This window comes from Delphinapterus leucas, chromosome 12, assembly GCF_059928025.1.
Source record: "Delphinapterus leucas isolate spDelLeu-1000000601 "Yukka" chromosome 12, BTC_Dleu_Yukka2, whole genome shotgun sequence".
Classification (NCBI taxonomy): Eukaryota; Metazoa; Chordata; class Mammalia; order Artiodactyla; family Monodontidae; genus Delphinapterus; species Delphinapterus leucas.
The window spans coordinates 71,775,681-71,788,263 of NC_143140.1; the positions used below are offsets into that span (position 1 = coordinate 71,775,681).

The 12,583-nt window shown below is 34.3% G+C and overlaps 1 protein-coding gene across 11 annotated transcripts in view; it reads right to left on the reverse strand.

The window, feature by feature from the left end:
• The window catches only part of REPS1 (RALBP1 associated Eps domain containing 1), a 73,280-nt gene that overhangs the window by 27,784 nt on the left and 32,913 nt on the right, over positions 1-12,583 (reverse strand). For 10 of the 11 annotated variants that reach the window (XR_016395235.1, XM_089922053.1, XM_022557801.3 and 7 more), the window contains exons 3-8: positions 11,660-11,856; positions 11,375-11,528; positions 10,694-10,818; positions 10,027-10,189; positions 9,685-9,748; positions 8,384-8,538 (exon numbers count right to left, since the gene is read on the reverse strand). Coding sequence is in view for 10 of the 11 variants with exons in the window: in XM_089922053.1 (XP_089778179.1) it covers positions 8,384-8,538; positions 9,685-9,748; positions 10,027-10,189; positions 10,694-10,818; positions 11,375-11,528; positions 11,660-11,856 (858 nt within the window). In the remaining variant the exon portion in view is untranslated. The remainder of the gene's footprint in view (positions 1-8,383; positions 8,539-9,684; positions 9,749-10,026; positions 10,190-10,693; positions 10,819-11,374; positions 11,529-11,659; positions 11,857-12,583) is intronic. The other variant, XM_022557829.3, reaches the window with a different exon arrangement.

Genomic DNA, 12,583 nt, shown 5'->3' on the forward strand with positions numbered 1-12,583 from the left:
ATTATACTTCATAGTCATTCCAATACAGTTACTTTCCTACAGTAGCAGTTCTTAAACTGCAAACCGTGGACTCCTGGGAGTCCCCATGACACTGTTAGGGGGATCTAAAACATCAAAATTATTTTGTAATAGTAATAATGCTTTTTCTCTGTGTTCGCATATGCAAAAGCAATGGTGGGTAAAACTGCTAGCTTATTAGCAAGAATCAAGGCAGTGGCACCTAAATATATAGTGATTACTGCTACAATATAGCAGTCATTGTATTCTTTACCACCATGCATTCCAGTTAAAATATGTAAAAATAAATAAATCAATAAATATGCATGACAATTTCACTGAAGGATGTTCACAATTAAGCAGTAAAAATTATTAATTTTATTAAATCTCACCCCTGGAAACACATTTTTAAAATATTCTGTGGCAAAATGGGAAACAAATATGAAGCACTTCTCCATATTAAAGTGCAACGGTTGTCTCAGTGTGATTCAGATGTCAGCTGAACAGGCCACTATTATTCTTGAAAGAACAGGTGATAAACTGTAATTATTCAGACATGGCTAGTAGGCAGGGATTTTCTTGAAAATGGATTAAGTGACCCTGTCCCTTCAAGGAAAATAACAATTTTCAGTATTTGTTACTAATGACAAAGTTTGAGCTTTTAAGTGAAGATTAGAATTTTGGAAAATGTATATCCATGTCTATAAGCTCAAGAGCTTCCCAGTACTTCCTTGATAAGATAGGTTGTGATATTAACAAACACACTTTTTGATATTTTATAATAAAATGTCCCAACGTTTGAAAAAGCTGTACAACTCAATGAACCGATATTTTACAAATAATCAGCGCATTATGTTACAAAGCCGTGCATGGGTAAAAGATTCATTCCAAGTTCAAGACAGATCTATGTAACAGTACAAACAATTCATTAATATGGTTTCAGCTTTTACACTGCAATTAACCTTTAAGAAATTACCATTTGTTGAGTTTTGGTGCAATACCAAAGAATATCCAAAATTATCTGAAAATAGTCCTCCCTTTTACTACGTGAGGCCAAATTTTCTTCATGTACTAAGGACTGGCATCCTTTTTCTGCAAAGGGCTAGCCAGTAAATATTTTAGGCTTTGCAGGCTATAAGGTCTCTGCAGCAACCACTCAACTGTAATGCTGTCAAAAGCAGCTATAGGTAATTCACAAAGGAATGGGCTTGGCCGTGTTCCAATAAATTTTTACTTATGGATGCTGAAATTCAAATTTCATATATTTTCATGTGTAATAAATATTATTCTTTTTTGAAAACAAAAACCACTCTTTGCTTGCGGGTTATACAAAAACAGTCAGCAGACTGGATCTGGCCTCAGGGCTTGGTGTGCCAACACCTGATATACCTCAAACAAAGTAACACACTCATCAGATTGAATGCAGAATGCAGCTAGTTGAGATTCTAAGCTGTCTTCTATTAAACCAAATATGAAAGAGATTAGCATAAGTGTAAAACAATGCCACCTTTTTCACAATTTTTTTATTTTGGAGAATATGGTTATTTTCCTAAAAATACCTATGCTAATATGTAAGGGGTATACTTTTGTTATTTTAAAATAAAGCAGTAAGTATTTTTTAAAAATGTTTCAGCTTTAATTTCTAATAGGGTTACTATTGACAGATGTAATCTACAAAAAGAAAGCCTTTTTGGGGGTCCACAAAAATTTTTAAGAATGTAAAGGGGTCCCTAAGATGAGAAAGTTTGAAAAAAATCACTGTCCTAGAAAATTCAAAAATTATCTCTGGAATAAATTAGCAAAATTACACATTGCTTCTTTTCTAACTTCATATATAGTACAACAAATGGCAGTAGAAAAGGAGCAAATTACCTATGTTCTAGAAACTAACAGTCATGAGTCTGGGAAGAGGCATTAGGTCTGTAAATAAACTACACTTCCCTCAACTTGGCTCCTTATAAATACTCCAACAAAGAGTTTCATAGCCGCCCACAAAAGTTAGTCTTTAAGACTGTATCCTTACGGAGGCAGGGGTGTAATTTTACTCTTACCTGATGCAGTGTTCCAACCTAGCCTCCTGCTGGAACACTGTGTCAACCCTGCCTCCCTCCTGAGGGTTCTGCTCTGCCCCTGACATCATCAGAGCATCAGGGCTGAAAAAGAAGAGCATGAGCCTAAATTATTTGTTAAAATAAACCCCAAAAGGGCTTTTATGCAAAAAGTATTTCCATGTATAAAAGTGTGCCTGGAAGGCACAACCCAGTGTGATCATACTGATGTACTGTCAATCTACATTTAAAAGTTAGTAATGATAGGGCTTCCCTGGTGGCGCAGTGGTTGAGAGTCCCCCTGCCGATGCAGGGGACACGGGTTCGTGCCCCGGTCCGGGAAGATCCCACATGCCACGGAGCGGCTGGGCCCGTGAGCCATGGCCGCTGAGCCTGCGCGTCCGGGGCCTGTGCTCCGCAACGGGAGAGGCCACAACAGTGAGAGGCCCGCGTACCGCAAAAAAAAAAAAAAAAAAAAAGTTAGTAATGATAATATGAAAAGTGCAAACCTTATTTTCAGGATCGCACTAGAAAATAAAAACACTGTCAGTAGTTTTCATCCTTCTAGGCTCCACAGACCCTAAAAAGTTCCCAGATTCAGTTCAGTTCAGTGTACCTGCTGAACAACCTCTTTCTTAAAGAGAAAGAACCTGTTTCAGGTTCATTCTAGGTTTATAATCTACCCACCCCAAATTTCTCTCATTTTCCTAGTATTATACTCAATACACTAAAAAACTGCTTCAAAATGACTGCCAGCTACTATCAATCTAATAGAAATATATACACTCCCTAAAGTCTTATGGTTTAAAACTTATTTTCTTTTCAAGTAGCAAAACAAATCTAGGAAGAATTCTTCAATCATGTAGGTTCAAGGTTTTAATTTCATTTATCAGCTTCATCTAAGCAAAAAGTAACTATATCTTTTATTTATTTGAGATGTGAATATTATTTGTACAAGAAAAAACATTTAAAATTTTAAAAAAACAGGTGTGGATAAATTTTAAGTTTAAAAAACCCCCCTATAAATAGCACCTTTTTCATTCACACTTAAAAGACAGGGATAAGCAATGCATATGCAGAAAGAAATTAAAGACTTAATTTAAGATATGCTTTGTTTGCCTTGAATGATATTACATGGATCGAAAAACTAAGTTCTATTTCCAAAAGTAATTCCACTTCTCCCCAATATTCCACAAAATGGAAACTTACTCAGTAAGCAGATTTTAAGAAGGACTATGTAGAAGTCTATTAGTTTTGAATTAAAGCCAAAGATTTTTTAAAAATGAATGTAAAAACATGTCTAACAAGGTTTGAAAACAATAAAACACCCCAAATACTAATTAAATTGCATCTGTTGCCCTTTTTTCTTTTTTTGCAGTACTGATCAACATTTTATAGCAAATACCATTTGGCTCAGCTATTATACTTCAAAGAATATTACCCACAGATATACAGGAGGTTTCCATTATCTAAGTATAGCTAAAAATGGAAAAAGCCCATTTAAAGTTAATCCACTTAAAATAAGGACTAAAATTTCATAAAGAGAAAAAACAACTAAACTGGGGCGTTTTCTTCAAGACTTACACAGAAAATGAGTATAAAGAACAAACCATAAAAGATGTTAAAGATTTTGGGCGAAATTTGGTGGCAAAATTAATAAAAGCATGAATTCAGTCAGTGAACATTTACTGAGGGCCTATAAGTAAATATAGTAAACAAAGATACAGTATTGAGCAAGAAGACAAGGCTCCCATTTATTTCCATGGAGTTCTCGTCCTAACAGAGCAAGACAGACATCCTTCACTTCATTTTGACTTTCACAACACAATCATAAAGAAAAAAGCTCATTTCTGCAAAAAATAATTAATGGTATCATTAAATATACCCAAGGACTCTTACTCTTACTGAATCCACTGATATTTAAACCATAATCTTTTAAAGCCCCTATTGTGTCATTCTTGCAGAGGTTTTCTCCTTCAAGTATTAGCTAGCCTTGTTTGTCACTGTTTTTGCCAGGAATTTGAGGAGTTTAGTTATTTTGTCCAGTTTCACTAAATGGTGCACCTTTGCCAATATTTACAATTGTACTGATTCATCACCTCCAATACCCCGCTATCTGAAAAGAAATGACACGAGTGTTAAGAATGTATACATATATGGGGTGGGGGGCTTGAGAATTAATTCCTTAGGTGTAAAGTTAATGATGAATATTAGTGCCTATTTTCATTTTCCTCTGCAACTAAAGGCACTTGGAGAGTAAATTTTCCAAAACAAAGATTCGAGGTTCTCTGTACAAAACAAAAACATATGTATCTTCTTTTTTGCAACACCAATTTAAAAGTAAAGCCAGGAAACTACCCGAAAATTCCATCAATAAGAAACTGGTTGAATTAAGGAACATTCACAAATTATGATAAAGAATGTGACAGCTCTATATGTAACAAAGTGCAGAGATGTACAACATTATTAGAAAAAAATCAAGGATGTACAGTGTGAATGCACTTGTGTAAAAACAGATAGCTGCATGTGTTACTTCTACAGGCTTTTATATGTTAAAATTTTCTGTGTGAACACAAGAGAAACTATTAACATTGATTAATTCACATCAAGCTAGTCTCAAGTATGTATTTTTGGTAAACGACTCATAAATAAAAAGTCTGGCTTTTAAAAATATTCATGTTAAAAGTACCACTAGGAGCTTGGGGACCTATGCTATCTGCACCATATCAACAACAATGAAACACATGCTCAAGTTTACTGTACAAAGCAGCGATTATGGAGGAGGACACAGAATAGTGAACAAATTCCTTTACCTCTCTGAGCATCTCAAGCAGATACTACTGAGGTGCTCATATGAGCAGTGTGGTGTGAAGACAGGAAACAGTTTTAAACAAGTGGTTCAGCCAACTTAGTCATTTCAAAAATGCGAACGCCTACTTATGTGTACTCAGTTTGCACCCTGCTAGGTGCTTAAACATGATGAACAAGACCAATCTGGCTACTATCTGCCCAGGAACCTCTAATCTAGTTTAAGAGAGACTGACCAAATAATCGCAAAAAAAAATATGTAAAATTGAAACTGTGCTACAAAGATGATTCTTTGGAAATTGAGTTTAAGAGGTGGAGACTGAGTTTAAAATGTAAATAACTCAACATTTTTTTTTTTTTTCTTTAAGATACAATTGTGGTAGGCTAGCAGGTCACCTTAATCTTTTTTTTTTTTTTAATAGAAGATAACCATTCCTAAGGGGGGGAGGGATAAATTGGGAGATTGGGATTGACATATACACACTACTATATATAAAATAGATAACCAATAAGTACCTACTGAATAGCACAGGGAACTCCACTCAATATTCTGTAATGACCTATATGGAAAAAGAATCTAAAAAAAGAGTGGATATATGTCTATGTATAACTGATTCACTTTGCTGTACACCTGAAACTAACACAACATTGTAAGTCAACTGTACTCCAATAAAAATTTTAAAAATTTAGAAAAAAAGAAGATAGCTATTCCTAGAAGATTACCATTCTTTCTTGAATTCAGCTTCAGAAAGCTTCCACAGATGAATTCTTGTATGTTTTCTTTTGTAAGACAACGAAAGTTATTTACTCCAGCTGTCAAATTCAGTGATGTTCAATGTTAAATATTTTAATTCAGGCCTACACAAGTACTTCTACCTCTGGTCCTTGGTTGTTCTGTTTTATCTGGTATATTTAATCCTATAAATCTAATCAAATGACTTTGGAAAAAATACATATATATCCCACCTGTGTTTGCATGCCTACAGAAAGCTTAGCTTGTTACTTCAAGCAACTGTAACTCAAGTCATCATTATTCATCATCTATTTTTCTGTAAGAGTTACTTAAATTGTAAATATAGAATACTTGTGGAGCTAATATTTTAATATGTCCCAACATCATAAAGTTAAAACAAATGACTGTTTTTCCAAAGACAGAAATGTTAAGGAAAAAACCCTACTTTAAAAAGGGCACATATTTAGCATAATTTACTCAATAATTATTTACTAAGCTACTTAGTCCATGCCTGCAAGTGCTAGGTCCTGAGGATACTACAATGAATATGATACATTTCCTATTTTTTTAAGGCGCTCAGAGTGTAGTGGTAGAAAGAGGAAAAAAAAGAACAGGATTCAGCATAATGTGTGCCATAATGAACAGCACATAGGATATGCTGTGCAAGATCAGAGAAGATAGAAACCACCTTTGCCTGTAAGGCACAAAGTCTCCACAGAAGGAATATTTATGATAAGTTCTCAGGTCAGCCAAAAGAAAGTGTTTGGGTGTGCCTCCTTTAACTGGGAACATCTAAAAACACAGCTATTGAAAAATGGTTTTTAAGGATACTGATTGAATCACAGTGTCACAGGACAATTTCTATATTCAAAGAACTTTGTGTCATGAATCTCAGGCTTATGATAGGTAGGAGAAAGAAGATTAAATGGTTCTTCCCACCTCAAAACAGAACTCCAAATTTATCATTTATGAGTAGGCAAAGCAGATTTTAATCTAATATTGTGTGGTCAAAATGTTCACAATAAATTTGACTGGAAACCATATAATATTATGTTAGAATTGGAAAAAACTGAGTCTTTGACACCTTTAAAATTATAGTTAAAGCAACAGTGTATAGAGACATGCAGGCAAAAAAACAGAGTGTCTCTTTGCTAAACAAATCTAACAGGTGTAAAAAGACAAATGCCCAGGAAAGAACTTGCATCATCGGCCTTAAAATTCCGTCAGTAGATCAACATGACAAAGAACCACACTTTATTTAAATTAAAGAAAGAAAACAAAGACTCTACTGACTACATGCAAAAGTCAGATTCACCTATCTGAATCCAATAGATGACAAGATCAGACAAGTCTCTAGAAAATGACATACAACAGAATAAGCTTGACTTATTTCTTGTATTAGTATGCTATCAGTTTTTAAAAAATTAAAGTCATAAAAAAACTCTACATACGAGCCCAATTTATAAATCAATGATGCAGCAAGTCTGTAGCTATCAAAATTGCTTCCCTTTTGGCTACTAGCAAAAAGCTAAATAAAGAGGTGATTTTTGTTTATTTCCTAATTAGGTAAACCAAAGAACTCTGAAGCAAAATTATCTGACAAAAACGCTTCGCTTTCAGCTCAAGTTAGAGGGTAACTGACGCCAAATAACTACCTGAAATGATTAGGCAAATCCTAGGATTCTCACAGGATAATGTTTCTAAAAGACTGAAATCAACAGTAAATTATTTAATCAACCTATTGATTGATAAAAGGTCAGGATACAATTCAGGTCTTAAAATATGAATGGCATCAAATCCACATTTCAGGTGGAGAAACAGAAGGAAAAAATAAGAGTAAATGGTTAGAACTTGCCCAAGGAAGGTCAGAGTTAAGTAGCAAAACTAGAAGCACACTCAGATTCTTAACTCCAAGGAGACTGTTCTCTTCCTGACAGTAATGACATGTACATGGTTCTTTCCGTAAAATTTAGACAGTGAAGTCAGATGACTTGCGTTTCTGAGTTAAACAGACGTTGCCCTTTTAAGAGCCAAATTTCGTTCTATCTTCTCTTTTTAAAAGCATAAAATTCCTTCCAACATAAAATACAAGAGAATTTAGATAGAAAAATTGTAGACAATAATTTAGTTTTAATTAGGTACATTAATAATTTAGCATTAATTTCCTCTTATTCATTCAGAATGTAAGGAAAAAGTACTCATTTTTTACCCCTTGTAGTCTTATTTCCTTTTAAAGAAAGCTACCAGTAAGTATGAGCACTTATAAAAGCATTCTTGTAAACATTTAAAAAAAAGCACTATCTACAATGAAATACAAATTTCCCAGATTTCTTTAGAGTCTGAAGAAAAGAAGTGGGCTTTTTAAAGGAAAATGCTTGCGACTGCAGAGGTCTAAGGATAAACCAGGCATTCCCTTCAACAAATTAAGATGCATTAAATGGAAAAATGTTGATAATGAAGACAGGCTACTTTACCCACTTCAGACAATTTATAATGCAATTAAAGGCAGCAAAGTAACAAGATGCTATGAAATGCTCTTCAGATCTCTGCAAGTCACTAGTGTAAGGTGAAATAGTGGCATGTATTCTTTATCTCTTTATTTAAAGTTTACTAAATAAGCCAAGCCATTAATCCAGGTTCAGCCTGTACATCCTATTCTGATGGCAAATCTAAATGCTTCTGATGAAATGTTTATGCTCTTAAACTAAGTTTTAACGTCTATCTTTATTTTGCTTTAAGAATCAAGTGTTATGTTTATTAAGGCATGCAGTCAGGTCTCTTCAGCTCCTGGTCTTACCTGCTGAATCTTCCAAATCAATCAGTTTGGGCATTAAGCTTTCAGGGAGTTTTTCCGGTAAGTCGTAGCCATTCTTCCTAGCAACTACCAGATGAAAAGCAGCACAAAACTCATCCAGTGTCAAGGCTCCATCTTTATCAAAGTCTGAGAGTTCCCTGGAAGAAAAACTTATTATTAATATAATCATATTCTGCTTTGACTCCCTTTAGGTCTCAGAAAGGAGAGAAATCCTTTCCCAGAAAATTGCAATCTATAATTTTTAAAATTCCATAGATGGAAAGATATGTAATAAAACAAATATAGCAAACTGTTAACTGTAGGCAGCAGGCATATGGGTGCTCAAGGAACAATTCTTTAAACTTTTCTGTATGCCTTAAATTCTCATAATAAAATGCTGAAGAAACAGTCCCAATAAAGTAAGTCACCAAAAAATGACCTTTACCCCATATGCATTTTTAGTAACAGGATTTAGTTAAAGCTAGGCTTAGTTAGTAAGTCACTGAAATTTTTAAAAACTGCTTTTACTGTTATCAAACCTCTACATGTATGCACTTTAAGGCATCCAATAGAATTACAAGACTTGATACAAAGAAAGAGCAGCCCCACCCTGATGTCGATTTTCTGGTTGCAGATGCAACCATTTTTCATTCATTACCTTAAACTACATAAATAGCATGCATATATTGCTAGTTCTTGATTTTTTGGTTTTAGGCATTATCTACCTACTTCCTACCATAGCATCCTATGCTTCTAAAAATCTTAATAACAAAATAATTTAGAATGTAAAGAAATACACTGATATACAGTAGAAATAACATTTGTTTATCCAATAAGTGTTTTTAAAAAATAATTTGTGATTGTAATTTGTGTTTTAATGGCTAATTTCAACTACACAGCAGCTATCCTGAGTCTCAGTCTATATTTAAATGGCAGCTAAGCATGTCCTTAAGATCACGCCTTGGTATAGGACTTACTAAACTTGTTAAAAAACAAATGTGATAAACATAACCATGTATGAGCAAACTAGCTTTTATTCCACACATTATGCTTTCAACAAGAAATAGGTGATACAGCTTAAAGAATTTTTATAACCCATTTTAAAGAACTACTACAGTGTTATCACTTATTTCTTTTCTAAAGAGTGAGAGAGAAGCTGGCTATTATAAGGCAATACTGGGTTCTTTGAGAATATTCCTGAAAAGGTTACTCTAATAGTTTATTTTTTAAAGTTCAAAAATCTACCTGCTATAAACTCCTCTGAAACAACCCACATTACCCAACTAATGATATACCACACTTACCAAATATGAGAAAGTTCAAGAATAGGAAGTTTTGATTTTGTAAAAAACTCTTTAGCTGCAGATCCTGAAATATTAAAACAGTGTTGTTTAATGTTATTCTGAACTTACAGCTCCAAGAATAAAATGTGAGGTAAGAGTCTTAAGACTTTTGTCACTGAGAAAAAGGTAACCGTAACATGTGTACATGCTATGTTTTTGGTTTCCAGCGATTATAAAGTTTTTAGGCAATTTGAGAATTAATTTATCCTTTATAATCTCTGACCAATAAAACCATGTTTTTTAGATTATGAAATTGAGATTGTCCTATCCCATCTAGAAGAACTTCTGTTTTTAACAACTCACCTGGAATAAATCCGTTTAGATCAGGCTGAATGGTTTTAAATTGATTTACATAATACTGTCTTTGTTCATCTGTTATTTTCCAGGGATCGTCATAACTACTGGATTGCCTACGAATTTCATTGGCAGTTGTAGCTGATGCTACAGTTCGTACTGTTGTCTGGTCCTGTAATGAAACATTTTTTCCTCAGTACAGCATCTATCTATATGATTACATGGACCAAGATCGCTAGGTTACTTATCTTTGAAAGTAAAACTTTTTGTGGATGTTTAAAAAATAAGAAGTCTTCACAAACTCATCAGCAAACCACATATTTGTTACATAGGTTATTAAACGTTTTCACACAATGATTATATAAATGTGTAGAACGACAGCAATATGTAAGCAACAGAAAGTTATGTAAAATGTGCTAAGAAAGCCAAGCAAATATATTCCTAGATGCAGAAACCTTTCAAAGCTTCACTATGGAATTAGCAAGAAAATCAGCCAAAACTTTCAGTGAAACATTCCAATGAAAACAGACTTGAAGAAAACGCACAGAGTTCTGTTTTTTTTGTAAAAGAGTGAACTTGCATTTATAAAATTTGCAACAGCAAAATATGAAAACAATGACTGCAGCAATACTCTGAATGAAGCAAATAAAAATGCAATACCAATAAAATGTCACACCTGGACAGAAGCAGGATGCATGGTTAAAAGAGTACTGGTTGGTGGAGTATCTGCAAAACTGACCCAATTTTCTTGAGGTGGAGGTGGAGAATGCCCTGACCATACTGCATCACCAGCAGAAGAACCTAAAAGCAGAATGGGTAAACATGCTGACTCATTTTTGGAGGAAAAAAATAGTTACAAGGTTTTTAATGATAACAAATCACCACACACATATAAAAGTTTTCTTTTAAATGCTAACTTTGAAGAAATGTTAACAATTTCCAAAATGGAATCTTTTCTGTCAATTTAAAATTATACCTCATTTGGTATAACCAATTTATTGCTGTAATAAGCAATATAGCAGCAGAATTATTTTTACAACAAAGTGTACTTCCCTTCACTAATATAATCTATACTTAGGAATATACCCCTAGGAATATTTATTTATTCATTTTACCCTTCAGAGAATCTGATCCCAGTAAACTTTTGTCTAAGCATCACAGATATAAATAAATGCAATTACCACTCTGCAAAGTGATATATCTACTTAGAAACTTTCACAGCTGGCTTTTGCTTCTCTTTAAGGCACTTAACATATAATTAAAAATTGACTTGGAGGCAACTCTTAAAGGAACATTATCAAGTTTTCTTCAATTTACAACGCTTAATAAATGTTACTTTAAAAAAATTTCTAAATACCTGATTGTGCTTCACCAAAGGGAGACCAAAATGGCCCAGGTCCTGCAAGAGGCCTCTCACTGTTTCCTCCACTGGGATGGCGGCTGTGCTTCCTCCATGTGTGTGGAGAAGTTGGTGGAGACTGCTGTGGCGAAACTACTGGGGATACAGGTTCCTAGAAAAACATCGTTACTTTAAAATTTAAATTTTAAGGTAACATTTTCATTACTAAGGCACTCAATAAATGTTTCAGTGTAAGCATTAGCACAGGACATCAACTGATAGCATTTACATGCACGTGCTTACCTGCTGATCTGCAGATGTACGAGGCTGGCCAGTATCATGGCTTGTGGATCCCTTTTTCACTTGCCCCCTGCCCGGTGGTGGGGGAATTACACCAGAATAAGACCCTTGATTTTCAGAATCTGAAGAATATGAGGCTGCATGACGAGATTCCTGTTCATTCTTTGAAGCAACAAATCTTGGCAGAGGAAGGTCCTTTACTGTTAACCACAAAAATAATTATTACTTCAAAATAAAAAAAGGTATACACATGAAAAACTGAAATAAGAGATGAATTTGACATTAGAAAGAATTTTTGCAAAAACTGATACAGAAACAACAGGCATAAAATGTTTACCTCTACAAAATTCAGATCATCTCTCTTAGATTGTTTAGGGAAACTTTAACCTAGAAAGAAGTAACACCAAACTGTCCTTAAGGAGTTAAGCTGTATTAAATGTTCATTGCATGTCTGGCCCTATGCTTGTACTTTGTATCTATCTCGTCTCATAACCATTATCAACCCCATTTTACAGAGAAAGAAACTGAGACTCCAAGATACCAAGGTCATTGACAGTTAGGATTTCCACCCAGGTGAATCGGACCCCGAAGCCTAGGCTGTTTCTACTCACACTGGTTCCCTAAAGGAAGATGTTAGAGCTCTAAGCAAAATAAGAATATGTCACTAAGTTTGAGACTAGATTAATCTAGACATTTTCATTGCAGAAATTCCTGAAAACAACTTACTGTTCACCTACCAAGGACACAGAACAAGGCGTCAGTTATACCCACCCACTTCAGTCTAGCTTATGACACTCCTACAGGCAAATATTCTACATTCAATTTTAAGTAGAAAAGAGGATAAAAGACTGAGAATTTCTCTGCACACTTTTAGACTAGAACAGTACAGCACCAAAACCATTTTTAGAGGAAAGTGTACTTCCCTCC